This window comes from Scaptodrosophila lebanonensis, unplaced genomic scaffold (assembly GCF_003285725.1).
Source record: "Scaptodrosophila lebanonensis strain 11010-0011.00,11010-0021.00 unplaced genomic scaffold, SlebRS2 tig00000072-arrow-pilon, whole genome shotgun sequence".
Classification (NCBI taxonomy): Eukaryota; Metazoa; Arthropoda; class Insecta; order Diptera; family Drosophilidae; genus Scaptodrosophila; species Scaptodrosophila lebanonensis.
This window is the reverse complement of record NW_022060558.1, coordinates 4,139,386-4,161,248: the sequence shown is the minus strand read 5'-3', so window position 1 is coordinate 4,161,248 and position 21,863 is coordinate 4,139,386. Positions and strand designations below refer to the sequence as shown.

The following is a 21,863-nucleotide window of genomic DNA, read 5'->3' as shown; positions in this document are numbered from 1 at the left end:
CTTTTCATTAGCTGACACACAACTGAGGCGGCCTGTCATCTGTGTCATCAATCGGCTATCGACGATCAGAACGCCTACCGTCTGCACCTGGCACCTGGTCATTGCTCGCAAACTGTCTGTGACTTCTTCGCACTTTAGCGCAGAAAGACCAAAGCAGAGCCTGTTACCGGGAATGAGAACGGGAAGCAATGCTCTAGCTCGAGCTCTAGCTCTAGCACTAGCTCCAACTGAAGCTTCAGCTCCAGGCAACCTCAGAGTCAACTGATTGACGCAAATTGCGCAATTGTTATTACAATTACTCTCTAACTATGTAGCATGCAGCAGAGTCAGCTGTAGTCGTAGCTGTTCACTCTAGGCTGTTGGTTGTAGGCTGGAGGCATGGTCTAATGTACATGTACATGTACTTATATACTTAATTTGTTGCGTACTCATCCAACCAGTCAGTCGTCAGTTACGTGGCGCTCTTTTCTAATCCATCCATTGCTGAAAAATGTTTGCTACTAAACTCTTTGGCCTTGTGCTATTCTTTTGTCTGTCTGTCTGTCTGTCTGTCTGTCTGTCTGTCTTTGGCGTGCACCCGTCTTTTTTCATTTTTTTAAATTTTATTTTTATTTTTTTGGTTGAAATGTCTAAAGGTAGTCATTAGCACAAAAGATTGTTGCCACTGCTTTGGCTGTAGTTGCTTCTGTTTTGGGCGTTTAAACGGGGTAATTACCTTTTGGCTATCTTTGGACCAGCACCGCAAAAAAGCCAAATAGTTTGTTCGTCAAGAAAATGAAAACGTAACGAAATCGATTTCCAACGGCTTATGCTCTTAGCCGACTAGCGTGGCGTGTGGCAGCGTCTTGGCCAGACAGCCCCCTCGAATTGATGAATCAATTTGGAATAGAGTTATTAAGAGTATACGTCACGTTACGATTGTTATTCAATGATATCCATTGAGTGTTTTACGATCTACTTGTATGTATATTTCGTGTCGTGTGCGAAAATGCTAAACATTGAGACGAATCTGTGATTGCCGTAGCCATTCAACACATTTGAACTCATAAATCATTTAGTTAGACTTTATTTTACCTTTACGCAGGTGTGTTGAAATCAATTAAGCCCATGGCCTAATTTTAGTTTAATGTGAAATTAAATTCTTCTTCTCCCGTTCACTCAAGCGTTGAGTTGAAGAATTGATAGATAAGCAATAGTCATAAATATATGTATGCAGTTTTTTCTGAAACATCCTCAAATCTTCCTAATTCATTGAAATGGATAAACTAATTTCTTGTTGCAATATTTACAGACATGCGCCCGACACGGAACCGATGATTCCAAAAACTTTGATACATCAGAGGTAAGCAGACAAATAATGCAGTGATCCACATAGATCGAACAAATCGACGACATCGTTTTTTTTTGTTACCAACTGGTAGACAAAATCAAATTAAAAAATAAACAAAATAATGCAACGGGATTTTTGTATTATTTGCTTTTTTTTAATATGTGTCGACTGGCTATATACATATATACAAAAAATTAACATTATACATAATACCTTAATACGAATCAGATTAGTTGGGGTGATTTTATTTTAGCTCTTATAGTATCTAAAATCTAGCTGTTCATACGGACGGACGGAAGTCTTGTCATGCTGTATAAGAATTTATATTCTTTGTGGGTCTGCCACGACTTCTTCTGCCTGTTACAATATCACTTTGAAGCTTTTATAAATATATAAATGGGTGTAAAAATATATACATTGATCTATAAACCGAATAACTTAGGACATTATTCGATGTGTACCAGATAAGTAGTAGATGCAAAAAGTTTTCCGTTGCTCTATAAGGTACTGGACAGTTAATATGGCTCAAAAGGGCAATCGCACCTACATGCCCTACAATCAATTTGTGAAGGAACACAATACCAAGTAGTATAATACTAGCAGTCTAAATCAGTTAAGGTGGAAGTGTATGTATATCAAAGCACCAGAGCTGCAGGCAGCTTAGTTCATCCACCAAACCAGTATAGTCATACAAGTAGGCAGCAAGAATGCGACATTATAGGAGGGAAACAGAGCTAAATGAGTTACGAAACAGAGTCAAAATATAAGGGCTATTTTGAGGTACAACAGAACAGGTGTGGAAAAATTAGATCAGAGAAACAATCTTTAAATTTAAATAGGAGAAAGTCCAAACAATTATAGGCTAATACGGGTGCTATAAATATAAATAATTATTTTTAAAGTTGCTATATAGTATAGTAATTCATAAAAGTCAAAACAGCAGCATCTTCTTGATTTTCAATTAAACTAGTTATGTGGGCTTACATGAGAAAGTTGAAGCAATAATATTAAAAATTTCAAATTGAATTGAAAAAAACCAATCAAAAACGTAATTTTCTGAAAATACGATTTTTACTTTGATCTTTATTCATATAATTTAGTCACAAATGCATGTTTGTTCAAAAACCTAATTTTTTTTAAAGTTGCTCAAATATTGATTATCTTTCTGCACGATAGAAAAAACGAGAGAACGAATGTCCTTGGAATCGTTCAAGCATATTCACGTTCTCCCTCGCATTTGAATTCTCTACATGAGATTCTGAGGACATTTTGGCACTTGCTCCCTTGATTGTATTGAAAGCATCACGTTTCACTATCGGTCACGTTATTTAAGAGGACATTTTCGTTATATTTGGTCAATTCCAACATTCCCACTTCCAGAAGACCTCATATCCTGAAAGGAAGCTATGAAGCTATGAGATGCACTGAGTTGCACATATTTGGAAAGTCCTTTCTCCTTTGCACTCACGCGAGCTGTGCAATCTCTGTTGAAACAACTGTTCAGCACAGTTTTGTGTAATGACTGGACCCTGAGGGATGGTCAGTCATGCGAACAGCATGGGTTGAGTCCACCACGACTGGCATGGACGGTTAGATGGAAGGGCCTGTCTTTCACTTCTTGGGGTCAGAGCCTGGGCTTTGGGATGAAAGGTTGAGATAGTACGGGGATTTATTTTACAGTCACTCGCCTCATACCACAAATAATATCGCTGCTCATTTTGTAAAATTAAATTAAAAGTGATTTGCGTGCCAAAGAACAATTTAGGCATTTCGTAAGAATGTCGCAAGCGTTCAATTTGTTTACGCCAAGGGATTTGGCTAAGTACCCATACCGGTATTGTATTTACTTGTATATGTAATTTACCGTGGTAGAATTGAGTAACCTTTAATTATGTTTCAAAATGATTCCGCTTTGATGAGCGCGAGCGCTCAATTTGCTATGTGTGTGGCATTAATGTGCAGTGGCTTCTTCTCTTCGTGATGGCGGTGGTGTGGCATGCCACATGCTCGTAAGACAGACGACAAGAAATTTTTCAATTGCATTATGTGTCGTCTGTTGAACGTCGTCGTCTCTGCTAATTCAAGAGCGGAGCCGCAGTTTCAACTGCAACTGCTGCTGTAAAATATATTCGCGTGATCACAATAACTTTTTGTTTGTATTGTTGAATAAAATAAAACAAAACCAAAACCAAAAAAAAAAAAACTGATTATGAAGCAAAAGTGAAAAGTTGTAATTAAACCAGTCACTGGCTGTCTGCGTTGCAGCAGAAATGGCAGCACACAGATAAAAAAAACTGCATACAAGACAACAACAACAACAACAACAGCAGCAGCAGCAGCAGCAGCGACAACAACAACAGAAACTTTGGCAATCATAACGAGTAGAAATCGTTGAAGCAGAGCCTTAGCCATAGCTATAGCCATAGCCATAGCGGCGACAACAGCAACGTGTCGCTTTTTTTAATGTTCCGACGTCTCTTGCAACAAGTGCGCTTAATTAGTGTGGCGACTACTGGTAGAGAGGGAGGGGGTTTGGGTATGGGTTGGGGTACGCCATAAGTTCTACAGCAGCAGCAACAACAACAACAACAATTGCTGCAAAACATCTAACTGTGGTTACTTTTGCAGCGGCGCCCCAGAAACGACGCAGATGATGATGTGGCGGACACAAAAGTGCTGCTGCAGCAGAGCAACAACATCGACGAGAAAGACGATAGCAACAGCAACAGCACCAGCATCAGCATCAACAATAACAACGATATCAGGGCGTCCAGTGAAGCCAGTGTGGTCAGTGTGGCGCAACAGCAACATCAGTGGCAGCAGCGGAAGCAGCCTAAACCAAAAAGTAGAAGTATTAGTAGCCTTAATTTTAGTCAATTGTCTTGCCTCAGCCGTCGCCTCATCGCTGGCCAAGTCTCCCGACAATTTCCTGCTGGACGAAGAGCCCTCCTCGCCCCTGCCGAGCAGTTATTTTCGAAGTCCGCATCGTATCGATGGCTACTATACGCCTCCAGTGGCCAGTGGCAGTGTTGCGGATCTGCAACGCCAACAGCTATTGCAACGCAGCCAAAACTTTAAAATCAGCCCCAAGCCCTGCTCCTTTGGCCGCATCGAGGGCACCTGCATGTTTGTGTGGGAGTGCATCAAATCTGAGGGCCGGCACGTGGGCATGTGTGTGGACTCGTTCATGTTTGGATCGTGTTGCACGCACAACTACACGGACAATATCGTGCTGCCACAGACCATGTTCGCATACACGAGACCCACAAGGCCGTTGAATTTACGGCCACCTCCACAGCCGTATAAGCCAGCCATAAGGTAAGCTATACATTTTACAAAAATTTAAGTTTTATCAAGTCGATTAAGCAAGCCCATATGCCCGCCTGTTCTTGATAGTGCAGGGTATCTCCGATTAAATCATCGGACCTTTTGAAGGTTTAATAAAGAAAATGTGCATATAAACAGTTTCTAACATTTATGTCAAAGTATTACTTTATTTATGTATATATTTAAAGAACCCAAAGTATTGCTATATTCGAGATATATATTATGTACGTGTATATTGTTATTATCATGTGTAGAAAATTGGGGACTAGCGTAGCTCAACAAGCTGGCAAGAATCCCACAATATGATTTCGTTCCTTGAGTAGGCCCTCGGTTCCAAATACGCCGTGACCACCATGAGAGAAGCATGATTAAATTTTAAATAAAGATTAAAGATTTACACAAAAAAAAATCAAATATTTACTCAGATCCTATTGATCCAATTTGTGCCAACAATACTAAATTGACATGTAAATAGTTAACTAAACCACAGGGCGCATACTTAATTGGATAGGTCTTACATATTATTAAAAATGACTTTATATTTAATGATTGCCCAACCTAGAACAGTTCTTAATTAAAGATATACAAAAAACCAAAAAAAAAAAATTAATTCAGATCCTATTGATCCTATCCGTGTCAACAATACTAAATTGACATGTAAATAGTTAACTAAACCACTTAATTGGAAAGGTCTTACATACTTATTATTAACAAGTAAAAAAGCTAAAGTCGGGTGTCCCGACTTTGAAATACTCTGTACATATGTGTACAATAATTATAGAAAATAAAAAAATTAAGAAAATAAAAAAAAAATTTGATCGATTTTACCTCTCTCGGTATTCGAACTCACGTAAAGGGTGTATAATTGCACATTTACATAGCAATTGCGTCTGTGTGAGTGTATGTATGCCTATGCGCATCTATTCGTGTCTGTGTAAGCATTTTCGCAGTCAACCAAACAGCAACATCAACAACAGCCGCGGGCAGCGCTTGAGCAGCGCTGCAGCAGCGCTGCATCAGCAAATATATTTATGGCTATAACTTCTTGTTAAATCGGTCTATCATAATGAAATTTGGCATACGGACACATAATAACCAACTGGGGGTATTTCCAAAATTTTAGTTCGAAATTCCAAGAATTACGGGAGTTACGATTTGCGGGGTAGAGGGGGGAGGGAGGGGAATTCCAAAATATACATTTTCTGCGTATTCACATAAGGCATCTGGGACTAAAATTTGGTGTTCCTAGGTCTTATAGTCTCCGAGATATAGGCGATTATACGAATGGAAAATCGGGAAAACCCCCATAGGGGGGAAGTGGGGGGGAAAATCAAAAAAATAAAACAAACTCGTATAGAATACACACATAACGCATCTTTGTGCAAAATTTGGTGTCTCTATCTCTTATAGTCTCTGAGATCCAGGTGTTCATACGGACGGACAGACGGACAGACAGACAGACAGGGCTAGATCGACTCGTCTCGTCATGCTGATCAAGAATATATATACTTTGTGGGGTCTGCCACGCCTCCTTCTGCCTGTTACATTTTTCAGCTCCCGCAAACCTAATATACTCTTGTACATTTCATGTACAGAGTATAAAAATGTCCTTGAATTAATAAGTATAAAAAAGAAGATAATCCTTGATCAAGATCCGAGGGAATTCAACTTTTCATCTCCTTTATTCTCCTTAGCGGCATGACCACCATTGAGCGGCCACATGGTGCAGGAACTCTGGTAATACGTCCATCGGGTCCGCATCATCAGGGATCGTTGTCGCGTCCTCAGCACACCAAGCCCACATCGAGCAGTTCCACCGCGCACTGGACTTCGACTTCAGCGGCTAATACTATGGTAGCGGGTGATCTGCAAAGCGCGGCCAGCATGCCCACTGCGTCCTCGAGTAAGTAGTGGGTTGGTGTTGAGGCTGTCGCTTTTATTTGGGTCCAACTAGTTCAGTTTATTAGATTTGTGGGATGCTCTATGATGCCCAAAAGTAATAAAAAAAATGCACCCGTTAACATACAAAACAACTATACTTGTAAAGACTTGTTAAGAGTAGCCACATTTTTCCATAGAGTAGGGCAGGATCATTTTGAAAGTGGCAGCCGTAGCTGATAATGTAATTAGGAACATTAAACATACTAACACAAAAATACACAGATAGCATTTGGCATACGTCAACGCAGCAGCAGCTGCAACAACAACAGCAGCATCACTGGCACATGCCAACAGAGCCGAGCTTTATAACCAAGCCTCGACCCACCGGTTGGAATAGGCCTGGCGTCGTCAACTTGCCAGCGCGGCCCTCCAAGCCTGCGAAGCCCACAAAGAAGCCGATCTTGTACGAGCGGCCCAGCGCGGCGGCATCGACGCAGACGTCAGTTCTGTTGACGCAGACGAAGCCCACCAAGCCACAGGTATGTATGTAAATAAGCGCGTGCTATGTGTCTGGGCTAAAGCAGGGCGTCGTGAGTCGTGAGCAAGACGACGTGAAAATGTCTGATTTAGTTACTCCTTAAAAAAATAGAGATCAACTGATCCAATTGCACTGGGAATTCTTCAAAATTAAGTGCTAATGAAAGTAAAATTATAGTGGTCTGATCTGCCCTAAGCGGGTTGGTTATCTGAAAAGTTGTATTTTACTCAAGAGATTTTCGAAATCTTCGCTTTTCAATACTTCGCCTCACGCTACCAATAATTAGGTCACGTGTCCATCCCTAGTCCGCGCATAATGTCCGTCGACGTGTGTGTGATGCATTGATGTCGAAAGCGAAACAAACAAGTCGCTTTGAGGTCATTTACTCCTTTAGCTGGGGACCGAACATACATACACACACACCTACAAACATAGGCCTGGGCATAATGGCAGGCCGCCGCATAAACAGCCTTGGGGGACATTTTATTGTTTACACAGGCCCGATGCTGATGTAAGAGATTTGCCTGGCGACCACAGCAACGGCCAAGTTGAGTCAAGTCGGGTCCAAGTCAAGTCAACGTCTTGGGTGTGTTGAGTGCTCTGTGCGGAGGAATGAAAAATTGATTCTTTGCATGTAAAATATTTCGAGCGTTTACCATTTTTGCTCTCTATCCCTGTATCCCTCTTGTAGCTGTCGCCGGCGACATCATTAGCCACATCTACGAAACCCACAAGCACAAGAAGGCCCACGACCACGACCACAATCGCAAAGCCAAGCAGCACATTGCGGCCCTATCACCAGCCCGCTGGACCACCAAGAACAACAACAACAACAACGACAACGAGAACGACGACAACGAAAGCGACGACGAGCACGACAACCACAGCAAAGCCACCTACCACATTGCACCATCAACCGTGGCCCAGTAGCAGTGGCTCCAACAGACCTAGCACGGCCGCATCAATAGCCACAGCTACAGCCACAGCCACTTCCTCAACCACCCAACCCACGCGCCGGCCCATCCAACAGGCCACGGTAGCGGCGGCAGCGGCGGCCGCGGTAGCCACGGCAGCCATCGAGACGAATGAAATAACGGACTCCACACATGTTGTGCTGGACGCTCCGCTGGGCAACGCTAGCGTCAAGACCATATCGGCTGCGCGCAGCGGTAAGTTGAGCAACGCCTTCCAAGCAGCAACACGCCCAACGCCCCACGCCCCACGCCTACGCCCCCTACATTTGACATTCCAATTTTTGATACCCTATGCCCATTAAATGAATAGAGGAAGTATCTATCCACAGGCATGTGAACTATAGGATAAGTGATAGATATTCCCAAAACAAAAACAATTCAATCACAATTAGTTAACCACTATGTTTAGTTTTTAAGGAGTGGAGTTATAAAGATCTGGAATATCTATGCATCAGCATTAGAATCTTACATAATTACGATACGTTAGCATTGGAAGATTCAAATTGATCAATTGATCAGGCTAACTTGTACAGAATGAAGATACTAATAATATTTTTCAGGTGATCGGTAATGGAGAAATTTACATCCGTTTTCAGATTGGTAGTTTATTGTTTCCACCAACGAAAGATCTCGTGAAAAATTGGTATTAACTAGATGTGGCCCCACAAATGGAAACATATAAAAACGTTCTTATATTGCATATCTATTTAACAATTATAAAATTAAAGCATAATGGATAGTTACGCATTTAAACTGAACACATTCAGATTCGTTAAAATATTGAAGAAAAAAAAAAAAACTCAGCTCTAGTGCAGCGCATCTTTCTTTTTCTGGAATTTGTAGAAAATCTATAATTAGGTTGCTATAAAGAAGTTCCTATTTGTATTTAAACTCTAAGACTCGTGCAGCTTGAAAGGTATTCTCAAAAGTAGTTTGACAACGATCCGACAGACAAATAATTTGTGCACAGACTCGTTTTATTCTAGAAAAAGCCGTTGAAAAGTTATGTGCGAAAAGCCCTGCTGTAATAAGTAGATAAGAATAATAAAGAAATTGTACCAAATTATTTGCCTGTCGGAGCACAGTCTTATAAGTAGATTATCCCGTAGTCGACTACAGCGTATTTTGTCTTACAGAATGCGGCATGCCGATGCTGGCACGCCCTGAGACGCGCATTGTGGGCGGCAAGAGTGCGGCCTTCGGTCGTTGGCCCTGGCAAGTGTCTGTGCGACGCACATCGTTCTTCGGCTTCTCCAGCACACATCGTTGCGGTGGCGCTTTGATAAATGAAAACTGGATAGCGACGGCAGGGCACTGTGTGGACGAGTGAGTGGACCGCGCCGACAAGTAGCCTACAAGGCGTGCTCAATGTCTTCTCCCCTCTGTCTCCGATTCCTTTGCAGCCTACTCATCTCTCAGATACGCATACGTGTGGGTGAATACGATTTTTCGCATGTTCAGGAGCAGTTGCCCTACATCGAACGCAGTGTGGCCAAGAAGGTGGTGCATCCTAAGTACAACTTCTTCACCTATGAATACGATTTGGCCCTGGTTAAGCTGGAGCAGCCCTTGGAGTTTGCGCCGCACGTTAGTCCGATCTGCTTGCCCGAAACTGACAGTCTCCTCATTGGCATGAATGCCACGGTTACCGGCTGGGGACGCTTAAGCGAGGGTGGTACACTGCCGTCAGTACTGCAGGAGGTAAATTAAAAACCAGTTCCATCCATTATGCGATTGGCCATTAAACACATATGGTATTGCCTTCCCCACAGGTATCAGTGCCTATCGTCAGCAATGACAACTGCAAGTCAATGTTTCTGCGCGCTGGCCGCCAGGAATTCATTCCCGACATATTTCTCTGTGCTGGCTTTGAAACTGGTGGCCACGATTCCTGTCAGGGCGACTCAGGCGGTCCCCTGCAGGTGAGTTGCAGTCATACTCTTGTCTAGTTGCCACTAATTAGCTTTTGTCATATCCCCTATTTAGGCAAAGTCCTCAGATGGTCGCTTCTTTTTAGCTGGGATTATTTCCTGGGGAATTGGTTGTGCCGAGGCGAACTTGCCCGGCGTTTGTACGCGCATATCGAAATTCGTTCCCTGGATTTTGGAGCATGTCAGATGATGGATGGATAGTTGGATGGGATGCTCAACTCAACACTTGTTATTGTTTTAACTGTTAGCTGTATTTGTAACAATAAGTTTATGTGATTTATATTATAAAAGTGCATCAGCAGAATCGTTAAGATCGTTAAGCTAGTTAGCTCCAATTCAAAATTGCATTGACACATGTACGAGTATGTATGTAAGTTCGACAGTCAATATTAAGTTAGTCTAGCGAATGTTTCCAACATCTCACAATAATTACTATATACAATACATAGGTATGTATATACTATATATATACATGTGTGTGCATGTGCTATGTTTAGCATCTGCCGGAAAAAGTCATTTTCACGTCCTGTTGTTGGTACTTTAATTTTTTAAATAATTATTTTAAAGCATAATTTATAAAAAATTGCATATAAACAATATGTTGTATCTTGCCCAAAGAACAAAATTATTTATAAAGAAAAGCCCAAAATAAAATAGAAAAAATTAAGCCACAAATTCTAATAAATTCTTGGTCGAACAGATAAGGCGGTCACTATGATTTATTGGTACTCGTAACCTGATGAATGACCATTCTTTGAATGACTCTTCAGCGCTTGAACTTGAACTCAAGTCTTCCGATGAAGTGCGTATTGAATTGGTCGTGGAATGAATTGGCGAAACTTTCTAACTGGCCTTTTATGGCAGACCCCAGGGGCCAAGTTTGTTCCCAGCGCGAAAAATTTCACTTTTCATCAACACGTTTTGACGTTTGACACAACGGCAATTAATCAATATATCAAAATACCAAATACGATTTGATTGAAAGCCAAGCTATCTACAAGATTCTCGCAATTAGCCAAACATAAATGAGATAACATCAAGTGGTGAGACTTGTGCTGGACTCGAAGATTGCGGGATACCCTGTACTTGTTTTATTGTGTGTGCAGAGAAAATCGGAAAGGGCTAGAATGCTCAATAAGGAACCCATAAAGTTTTTAATAGAGCACGACAACAATTTTATAATTCAGAATGTCAGATAACTGAAATGCGCCCCACTTGCATTCTATATATAAGAAATACATATTTATTTCAAGAAATATGCATATGTTTGGATGTAGATATGTTCTTAGATAGAGTACATTCTTTTCCTAAGCTACTGGTACTTTCTACTTTACCGAGGTACAGTAAAACTCTGCCTTCATTAAATCTAAAGAAAGATCTGCATATAATTTTTAATACTAATCCTTAAAGCAAATTCTAAATCTTAATATCAGACTCCTATGGTTAGATCAACTTGAAAATCGATTGCGTCATGACAGACAATTTATACATTTAAGATAACGTCATTAGATCTGGTTATCAATGAAGTATACATATATGTATACATTACGTGGATCCGCTTGGCACTTTAAAAATGTGGGAGTAGTCAGAGCCTGTTAAAACTCCGCATAATACATTGAATATAAAAAAGATACGGAATAAATCTGCTAATTAAAACATAAACTGCATAATTTAAACTCTCATTGCATTTTAGGTTGATTTCACTTTTGCGACATGGCGACTTTAATATTACCCGGAATAAAAAAGGGCCAGAATAAAATAGGAAACCGTGCAGAAATCAGGAAATATAATAAGTATATTTAAGCACTCGCACAAATAAACTTAAAACTGAAGCGCTTAGTTCTTCAATTAGTGATTACTTCTTTTTGGGAAATAGTGTATCTTTAGCTTCATCCACCAAGTCTAGGGCCAAATACTTTAAATCTTCCAAAGAGGTCGGGAATTTCTTTAGGGGCTCAATGGGCACTTCTTCGCCAGGCTTAACGCCTTTAATAAAGTTGTAAGCAACAGCAAATATTTTGCGGCCCTCGTAGAGCACGACGCGACAATTTTCCTCTGCTTGACGCGGGTAGCACAGCGATGCTACCGCGCCGGCGCCAATACCTGTGTACACAACCTTCTTGATGAAACCACCACGGGCGGCGAAGATAAAGCCCGCTAGTCCACCCATGACAATGGCCCCACTGCGATGCAACGAATTCTGAGGCTCATTCAGGTAGTCAATGGATCGCTGTGTGTGCAGCTTGGCCGTTTCCAAGTAGTCGGTGATAACACCGGCCTGATCGGCAACGACATTGTAGCCGGACTGAAGCTCCTTACGTACATAGCGCACGCCTTCCTCCACGTTATGATGAAGAGTAGAGTCCTTTACTTCCTTATGACAGGGTGCGGAACTATGGAATATTATTGTCAGTCCGATAAGATGCACAATTGTGCATACTTACGGTTTCTTCCGCAGCGAGCCGTAGATGGGCAACTCACTTGGCTTGCAGACGAGCGAATTGTCTTGCTCAGCATTTTGGGCCGGGTTCGGTTTCGAATCGCTCGTTTTTTTGACAGCGGCGGCTGCAAATGTGAATGCCATCGTCCTCGTCGCAGTGGGCAGCATTTTGTTAAGTGGCTGTGTAGTTCGAGCGTCGTTAGATGTGTACTGGCGTCTGTAATAACCGAAAGTCGATATGTCAATAAAAACCCAAAATTTTGTTAATTTTATTCCCTCTACCGATTTGTTGTTACCTTAGAGAATCATTGCGTAATGTGTCATGTAACAGCTGTTTGCCATTCACACGTCGGCCCAACACATTATTGCCACATCGTCTGTGTACGTATGTGCATATGGCGAATTTATGTGTACATGCGTGAAAATGACGTTTGGCAACGCCAAAACAAAAGTGCACACCATGGCATCAAAACTGACGCCCGTTTAACGAAACAAACTAATTTAATTTTAATCCGCCTTAAGGCCTACCGAACAACACAACATTTGCAAACACAGTGTCATAAAGTGCTAAAGAGCATCACAAAGCAAAATTTTCGCTTTTTGGACACACTTGCATTCATAATCCCACCAACACTCGTACATAAATGTTATCATTGCCGCCCTATAGTACAGTGGGGCATATACACATAATATTTTGATCTCAAGGACGAACGCCGAACAGGTAAAAAGGTCACTTGTAAACAAATTCACACAAGTAACACAAAGTATATTACAATTTCGCCAGCAGCGGACGTTAAGAGTTTGCGCCAACAAACAATTGCGTCATGATTGTCTCTAAGTTACCACAACTAAATGGTCTGCTGTGTATGTGGAAGTAGTTGGAATATAAAATCAAAAAAACCGATATCATTGCAAAATACCTAGTCATTAATTCATATGGAAAAGTCAACTATTAGGTGAGTCGAGTGGTAGCCCATTATGACAAGTAATATTATTTTAAGTTGACCACCGCAGTAGGCATGTACATACATATGTATGTATATACTAATCTGCGTATGCATGTGTGTACTATATGTACATACATAAATAAAAATGTGTATATTGTGCGGACCTCGCTTGTTGAGCGGTTTTTAACGTTCTCGTAACTATTTTCGATTGAACCGTCGAAAGCTGAGCTTTCAATTGAAATGTGTTATTTTGAGTAAAATGTCAAATGTTTTAGTTTATTTCTTAAAAGCCAAATGATTGATGACTATTTACTGTGAAATCATCATTCTTTAGCTTGTGACGTATACCAGCTCTGACCACGAAATTGCTAACGTGATTATTTTAATAAACATTAAAGCATTTGTCACAGGCATTTGCGTCTGTCAGAATTTAATTCTGACTTTCAACAGTTTTTAATTGGTAATCAATTGCATTTATCTCATTATATTGGTGCCGTATTTTAAAGCTCGAACTTTATTATTGCATAGCTCAATCTGTATTTTAGTATTTCTTTTCCATAATTTCTCTCTTATATTTCCGCAGCGATATCGATCCTTATGGCTTCAAACGCGGTGCTAATTTTGATTATGAGAATTATTCAAAATTCTTTTCCACCTATTTGAAAGTCCTTGCAGGACGAGAAACCAAATGGAAAAAATTACTGGAAAAAAAAGGAGATCTCAGTAATGTCGATAGATCTGTACTAAAGCGTTACATACGCAAAGGCGTACCACTTTCCTATCGCGCCGCAGTATGGATGGAAACGTCTGGTGCGGCGGCTCAACAAAAGAGTTCACCTGGTCTCTATACTAGTTTACTGAAAATCGAACATTTTAACAAGGAAATTAGTGATTCTATATTAATCGATCTACCTCGTACTTTTCCTGACAATATTAAGTTCGATACAAAACGGCTCAACAATGTTTTACTTGCGTATGCCCATCATAACCAGGATGTGGGATACTGTCAGGGGCTAAACTATATCGCAGGCTTGCTGCTTATTGTGACCAATGACGAGGAGAAATCTTTTTGGCTATTAAAGCATATCGTAGAGAAAATCCTTCCACAATATCACACAAAGAATATGGCCAATCTATTACGGGATTTAGCCGTGTTTAAGGAGCTAATTATTCGGCGGTATCCGGATCTTAATCGGCACGTGGAGGCTTTGGGTAAGTTTGAGAGTGACAGAATTCGTAAAACTTTACTAAATGTGCCTAATTTTTAGGACTGCCTTATCCAGTCATTGCTACCAAGTGGTTTATTTGCATTTTTGCTGAGGTACTGCCTGTAGAAACCGTTTTTCGCATATGGGATTGTGTCTTTGCTGAGGGCTATAAGGTAAGTCTTACAATAATGTTATAGGCCTTGACCTAACTCCAATTTAAATTTCCATAGATTGTTTTCCGCGCTGCTCTGGCGATGTTTGTTTCACATAAAGATGTAATACTCAGTTGCCAGGATATAGGCGCTCTGGCTCCTCTATTTCGAGATTCAATGACCCAGGATAGTATTGTGACGGATTGTCACAGCTTTATAAAAACTATGTTTGCATTGCGTTTGAAACGTAGCGAACTTGAAAACTTGCGGAAGGTGTGTAATGCGGACAATATATAAGCAACAATATCCAAATTCACAACTGAACAGCAATTGAAGAAATCAATTATTAGGAATGTAGCGTAAATTCGTCTTCAATAATACATAAATGTAACATTTTTGTATGCAAGCATGCACATTGCTTCATTCCATTGTAGATCAGAGCATGCTACATCAATGTTATAGAGAAATACCAAAGCGAAATCCATCGAAAAGTGAACTATTTTAAAGTAAATGTGTCTGAATGTATTAGTAGCTCTAGCCAAAATTAGTGTCAATATAAATGTGTGTACGTAGGCATATATACGAATATATGTAGCTATGCTTAAGACTTGTAGGGCATTAACTCGGTCATTTCTATTTTATCACAAATTATTTATTTGTATTTATTTACCACTCGGTATGTGTGTACGTAAGCAATTTAAAGACCATACACAAAACAATTGCATTCGTAAGTTGTACTTCAATTGTTATATAGTTGTCTAAGTTATTATGTAATTAAATGATTCATATGAATCATTGCCAATGCTCTATAACTAGGTATTGCGGTTTACGAAAAGTAGGGTGTTGAGCAAGACCAAACTAAGCTTCATAATTTTGTTTTATTTTGTACTGAGAAACGCTTCTTAAATACATGAATTTATTCAAAGTGTACTTTACGGTTATAATGTATGTATTTTATTTAAATATATAGGAAGACATAAATAATATAACGCTGCTCTAGTTGCGAATATTACCGCCTCACTTGGCATTTGCCTATGGCATGCCACAGTGGGCTCCACACATGGGCTCCGATGACAGAGCCAGTGAAGTGAGCAATGTGCGACGACCAGGATGCACACCCAGATTCTCCCAATTAATCCAGGAGAGACGCGCAGTTAGATCTAAAATAAAGTGTTTGCTCTTTATTCTGCTAAATTTATTCGAAACGCATTCTAAACGTACCACTCGTATTCCAAGTAGCGCGATCTGCTTTGATTTCACCCCGCAAACACTTTTCCACATAGGTCAAAGGATCGTATTCATATTCCGTTTCCAGAACCTCCCGCAATAGAGATATATAAGCAATGGCCAGACGCAAAGTGTCGATTTTACCTGCAAACAAAAAATATCGCAAAATTTGTAAACTCCCTATGGAACCAGAACAACCACGTATGTAGGAACAAATATCACTTAACAATAAAAGCCTGCCATTAAAAAGTGGTCACCGTTTATCCGTTATACTATTTGTATACATTTAAAATTGATAGGAAATATGCGAACAGTTGTGTAGCGTAAAAACTACTTTTGATTTGAAAATAAAAAGGGCATACGAACAAAAATAAGTAGTTTCTGGTAGCAGCTGGCCTAAGACTTTTTGACGGTCTATCACAACTAAAAAGGATTTACGAGTATAAAATATGTATGTTTGAGCACAGAGACCGTTTACATCAAATGCCAAAATGTAAGATAACAAAACACGGAGGGCTTATGGCTAAAGATGATCGGTTCAATGATCGGGAAATCTTAATATCTTATATCCCTATAAACAGATAGGCGGATATTGAACCCCACCTGCGTAAATGAAATAAAATAGTTTCAACGCCGTAAGATAACATAAATTGTGCACAAATAAACCATTTTATACCCTTTTCCCAAAGGGTGAAAGGTTTTGTTCTCTGCTCAATGGAGAGCAAGAAGATTTGGAATCGCTTTATTCCAGTGAAAGATCATACTAGTTTAGTATGTAACACCAATGAGTATATAAGTATGATCATGATCAGGATGACAATATGACGATATGGTCATCCCCGTCGATCTGTGCGCAAGAATTTCAGCAAGTACAAGATTTACTAATTTACCAATGTTGGTATCCAGGTTCCCATAAGCCCTAGGCAGATAATGCCCCATTAATTTAAAGAAAGCAATTTTAGGCCGAACCAATTTCCTGAACCCGTTCTATGTATATTAAGGTTTTAGACGTAGCGATTCTCTCAATGTTTACCTACCCTTTAACCGCAAGTCAAATACTGGGAAGCTACATATCCTCCAGATGCCGATTATGCCAAGCGGAGATGTATAAACTGTGGTATATTCATACCGATATTCATACCTTACAGCCCAACTTTGCTAAACTTGCAATCATTTTACATATAAAACCACCCACCGAATAAGAAATTCTTTTATAATAGAGCAATTCGTAAATCCCAACATTTTCGCGGTTTGATGTAATTGAGAAGTAGGTATATATTTATTCGCACAGAGTTCATAGCCAGAACTGTTAAAAGATTGGGGTTTCCAAAATATTTATAGAGACAGGTTCTTATAAAACTCAAATCTCGAGCGTTTTGAAGTATAAATGTAATGCAGGTCGCTAATACTTAAGAAATTCTTTAAAATAACTTTCTGCGCTAAAATGAAATTACGACATAAATTCAATACGAAATAAAAAATAAAGAAAAATAAAAAAAAAGATTTTTAAAGGTAAACAATTAGTTTAGGTGTTAAATGGTTGTTTTTAATTTTTAATCCGAATGAGAACACAAAGATCTCGAAAAGTTTCAGAGCAATAAAGTTTAAACTGTGCCGACTGTTAAGCAGTGGTATTTGTGCTATTTGCCTATGTTTGGTAGTACTCGGGAAGATCGTACAATGAACGAAGAAGTAGATGATCGTTTGACTTATAATTTGAAGTGAAATGGAATACTCACTCAGACGTTTCTCGTATGGGAAGGTAGGTACGTGGACGCGAAGCTCATCGAAGGCAGAATTTATGCTGCTGTACTATGCAATGAAAGGGTAATTGGATAAAGGGAAAGCACATTAGATGGAAGTCGCTGGCGTGTAATATGTCGAATTTCAAGGAATATTGAAGTAAGTATAGTATGAGTAAAATGGAAAAGACCATTTAGTGTACCCAGTTGGTGCGGACCTCTGGATGCGTTTCCGTTCACGCACATTGGCTTGTTGGCGCTGCATTTTATAGGTCGAAGCGCTTGGGGCATTCACCGTAGTATAGCTGGCCGCACTCAAGGTTGGGCCAGTCCCCGCACCACTGCTATTGGTGGTCGGGCTGTTGCACATCATGGGCGTGGTGCTGCTGGAATTCAGCAGCGAGCTGGTCGAGGAGTCCAGTAAGTTTTCTGCCCGAGTCGGAAAGCCAAGAAATTCGAGTTAGAAAATCGATTATCCGGAAGCAAAACTCACTCACCGCCACTGTGCTGAAGATAATGCTGCTGTATGTGTCTCAAATTATTTGAACTGAGCCGTAGACCACTGCCTCCAGCTGGAGAACCGCCACCGGTGCCGCCACTGCTTGGATGTTGGCCCGCATAAATGCAGGAGGGCAAGTCATTGATTAGGTCATCGTCGAAGTTGTGAAAGGGCATGTGACTGCGAAACAAGTGAGGGTTAAATTACAATATTTTTTGAAGGCTGTGGTTTGCCGACGGTTATAGCACAAAATGCACTTTTGAATTTCCCGGATGATAATGCACTTTTGCGTACCTTATGGGTGGCGAGGAAGATGAATCCGGCAATTGATTTCGCGACATTTTAATAAATCACTAAATTACTTCTTTTAATTTAACTGCGAATTGAGTTTCTCTGCAACAAACAAAAAGTCTCGATATACAAGTACACCTAGACCCACATAAGTTTAAATGCCTAATGAGCTCGTCTCCTGGGATTTCATTTCCTTTTATAGCAAAACTGTTCCAATTGGAAATGCGATGGCACGTGCCTTTCAACCCCTAAGAGTCCTTGCAACTACTATTCGTTCTGCCTTTGAATTTTCGGGGCGGAGCTTGCCAAGTATGTGTGTATGGTATGCCTGCAAGCAGGGTGACTTTTAGAAGTATATGTTGCAAAATATTTGTTGAGTCTGTTGATTCCATGAGGAAATCTGGAGCAGCATTGGTTTCCTAACAGGCCTGTCATTTGTATTCCAAATATTTTTATTTAATTGTTAAACATCAGACTACAGGTCAGTCATTCCACAAAAAATTAGAACAAACATCCATCAGTGAAGGCAAAGGCCTATATGTATAATAAAATCCCTCCATATATCTCCATAAAATATGACTGAAGGGCACTCAAAAATCAGCATAGCCAAAGAGATTTTTGCGCGTCTCTCTTGGTTCACCTGCATTTGACATTTTGCCAATATATTTTACACAGCAGGCGACCGCCATATTTGTTTGTCCTTCCCGGAGAAGGAACTTCTGCGGTGGGAGGCCAGACTGCTGCAGACAAGCTACTGCCTATGCGTCGGTAAACGTAACGATTTAAATAAATGCGCAAACTGTTAGTAATCTGATCTTCATATGGTGGCGACAATTTTTTTCCGATTATTTTAGCGTGGGCAATATGTTCCTAAAAACCATAAGCAATAATATGCGTCCAAAGGTTTGTTTTGCCATCTTCCCCCATATTCAATTCAAAGAATTGCTAATTGTTTACACCAGTCTGTAATTTTTGTTGCTGTCAAAAGTGTCAATCCCAAAAAATAATAAAAAAGCAGAAATGATGCTATTTCCATATGAATTTTTTGTAATTCTTCTATCTAAATCCAATAATTTTTAGTAGCCTTATCTTTATTATTATGGTACTTTACTTTACTAGTACTTTATGGTAAAAATATTCGTTTTGGTTAAAGTTTAAATATAATATAATAATTTTTAGTTGCCCTAAGAACTTATATCTGTATTATAAAGAAATTATTGTTTAAAGTTTTAATATAACACAACGTGTACAAAATACATAATAAGTATTACGTTGTTTTGGCTGTACGATAATAATGAAAAACTCTATACATACAAGTATTTCGTATGAGGAGTCCTTACCTATATACTTATCCAGTGAGAGCATACATGTCCTTATATCTGTAAAATGTTGTGGAACACATTTAATACATTGTCATAATGTCATAATAAATATCCATTGAACCAGAAATTGTAAACGAAATAAATTGCAATTTTTTTTGTATTTTTCAACCTAACTAAAAAGGAAGTCAGTGGTTCGGCATTTATCATAATTTGAAGGCCAAAATAAATTGCTCATAATAAAGAATATAAATGTAGGCAATGTCTTTCATATGGATGCTTGATACAGCTTCGGTTTTTATTTCCTATAAATAAACAAAAGCGATCTATTTCTTTTCTATATATAGTATAAGAAATATTAGATCTTAACGACAAGATGTTGCTTAGTTCTATTAAAATACTTAATTCATTGATTCAATTAGCGCACCCGGTTTCTTGTGATTGGTGAGTAATTTGTGGGCGATAACTAATTAGACACAGCTGCGGTGGAACTATCACCAAAGAACAAAATATAACAGATATAGATCGAAAAATGTGCTAGCTTTCCAAATATAAGCTAACAAGATACAATAATTTTTTTAAAATAATTTCGAGACTACAAGTAGTTTTAAATAGGATGTCATCGGCTGAAATCTCTGCTCATCCTCTTCCTTTTAAAACCAAATTTAATTCAAGAAATGCACATGAAAAGTCGCCATTAATAGGGTCCACCTATTAATTATGCTGCAACCACTCCCCCAAAAAACGAATATAAAAATATTTTACAATTTAATTTAATATTGTTATTAACTTATGCAAATTAAAACAAGTAGAGAAGCTAAAGTCGAGTATCTCGACTTTGAAATACTCTGTACTTATGTATGGCTGTATGTGCACTATAATTATAGAAATTAAAGTAATTAAGAAAATTGGCAAAAATTAACGATTAAATTTAAAATTAATTTAAAAAAAAATATTTTAGATCTATTATACCTCCTTGGAGGCCGTCAGCCAATGGGTATCACAAGGGGATCACGTGTAACCACCATGCCAGGTTGTACGCGCCGTAATTGTGATACACCATGGGAAGTGCGACCATACTCTCCTCGCGAGGGCGGCTGGAAGCAGGCCCTTGGCACGGTCATGTCTCTGCCTTGTGGTGCTGACTAATGGTGGTTGGGCGAGAGCTGAAAACTCTATAAAATTTTCCCAGATCCAAAGCGGAACAGCTTAGGCCGATGGATGCGTGGCTGAGGGGGTGCTCAGTCTCTACTATGCGAACTCTGGATACCTGCCGACCTCCAGTTTAAATCAGGCTTCCCGTGGTACTCGGGCTATGCCACGGGTGACCCAACCCTTCCCGACTACTCGTGGGACCAATATGAAACCAAGCATTAAAAAACAAAACAAATTAACAAAACAAAACAATGAGACCGGAACTCGCCATAAGCCGGACGGGACCTCAAATCCCTCTAACCAGATGGTCATAGATTTGACTGTCGCCAGGATGGGAACTCCTAGCAGCTCCCATCCCATTGCTGCCAGTGCAGGTGGAGACAATCCGACAAGCCAATCGGTTGTCTCAGAATCTGGGGAGCATCAGACCCCCTCCACTTCGAAGGCGAAGCAGCTAAGCCAAGCTGCCAAGCCAGCAGTAGAATTGGAGGAGGCTGGTAACTCTGCAGAGCCAGAAACTTCGGCAATGCTACCACCTAAAACAAAAACGTCGTTTCAAGACAAGAGACGCGCAGCAGTCATTCTGCGAAAAAACCACTCCGCCCCCGAGATGTCACCAGACGGTCAAAGGATGGTGGAATGGGCGAAGAAAATCTTACCGGATTTCAAGCCAGCTCCGGTAAGAAGAAACAAAAATGCCCCGAAAAGGCAGAGGTCGGCAGAAGATACGCCGCCACAACCAGCGAAAAGAACACGACCTCCGCAGCCTCTGCATCGAACCTTCGCAGAAGTGGCGAAGGATAAGATCCTCATTGGTGTCCTTGACAAGGGCAGCAAAGATGGTCTTATCCCGAGACACCGATGGGCAAGAGTCGAAAACGAGCTGCAAGGTCGGTTTCTGA

The 21,863-nt window shown here is 40.1% G+C and overlaps 4 protein-coding genes across 5 annotated transcripts; 2 read left to right on the top strand and 2 right to left on the bottom strand.

Annotated features, from left to right (window-relative positions):
- Positions 1-4,166: 4,166 nt before the first annotated feature.
- On the top strand, positions 4,167-10,285 carry LOC115625451 (serine proteinase stubble; the record flags this gene model as incomplete). The annotated part of the gene is made up of 9 exons (XM_030520499.1): positions 4,167-4,648; positions 6,352-6,560; positions 6,821-7,077; positions 7,768-7,855; positions 8,117-8,245; positions 9,187-9,376; positions 9,454-9,751; positions 9,823-9,972; positions 10,037-10,285. Coding segments are annotated over 9 exons (1,938 nt in total), but the record flags the coding sequence as incomplete, so codon positions are not given.
- A 1,473-nt stretch (positions 10,286-11,758) lies between these two features.
- On the bottom strand, positions 11,759-12,806 carry LOC115625071 (MICOS complex subunit Mic26). Its single transcript, XM_030519959.1, has 3 exons — positions 12,718-12,806; positions 12,426-12,638; positions 11,759-12,374 (listed from the first exon to the last, which is right to left on the bottom strand). Exons 2-3 carry the CDS (start codon positions 12,587-12,589, stop codon positions 11,837-11,839), a joined length of 702 nt encoding a protein of 233 aa, XP_030375819.1. The 5' UTR covers positions 12,590-12,638; positions 12,718-12,806; the 3' UTR covers positions 11,759-11,836.
- A 23-nt stretch (positions 12,807-12,829) lies between these two features.
- On the top strand, positions 12,830-15,658 carry LOC115625070 (growth hormone-regulated TBC protein 1). Of its 2 annotated transcripts, none has more exons than XM_030519958.1 (5): positions 12,830-13,142; positions 13,209-13,377; positions 13,952-14,580; positions 14,637-14,749; positions 14,807-15,658. In XM_030519958.1, exons 2-5 carry the CDS (start codon positions 13,358-13,360, stop codon positions 15,023-15,025), a joined length of 981 nt encoding a protein of 326 aa, XP_030375818.1. In that variant the 5' UTR covers positions 12,830-13,142; positions 13,209-13,357; the 3' UTR covers positions 15,026-15,658. The 2 variants fall into 2 exon arrangements, with proteins under 2 accessions (XP_030375818.1, XP_030375817.1); XM_030519957.1 differs by having other exon boundaries at positions 13,206-13,377.
- LOC115625072 (helix-loop-helix protein 13) lies at positions 15,588-18,616 on the bottom strand. The gene is made up of 6 exons (XM_030519960.1): positions 18,491-18,616; positions 18,195-18,376; positions 17,916-18,126; positions 17,695-17,762; positions 15,950-16,099; positions 15,588-15,888 (listed from the first exon to the last, which is right to left on the bottom strand). Exons 1-6 carry the CDS (start codon positions 18,535-18,537, stop codon positions 15,761-15,763), a joined length of 786 nt encoding a protein of 261 aa, XP_030375820.1. The 5' UTR covers positions 18,538-18,616; the 3' UTR covers positions 15,588-15,760.
- Positions 18,617-21,863: the final 3,247 nt, after the last annotated feature.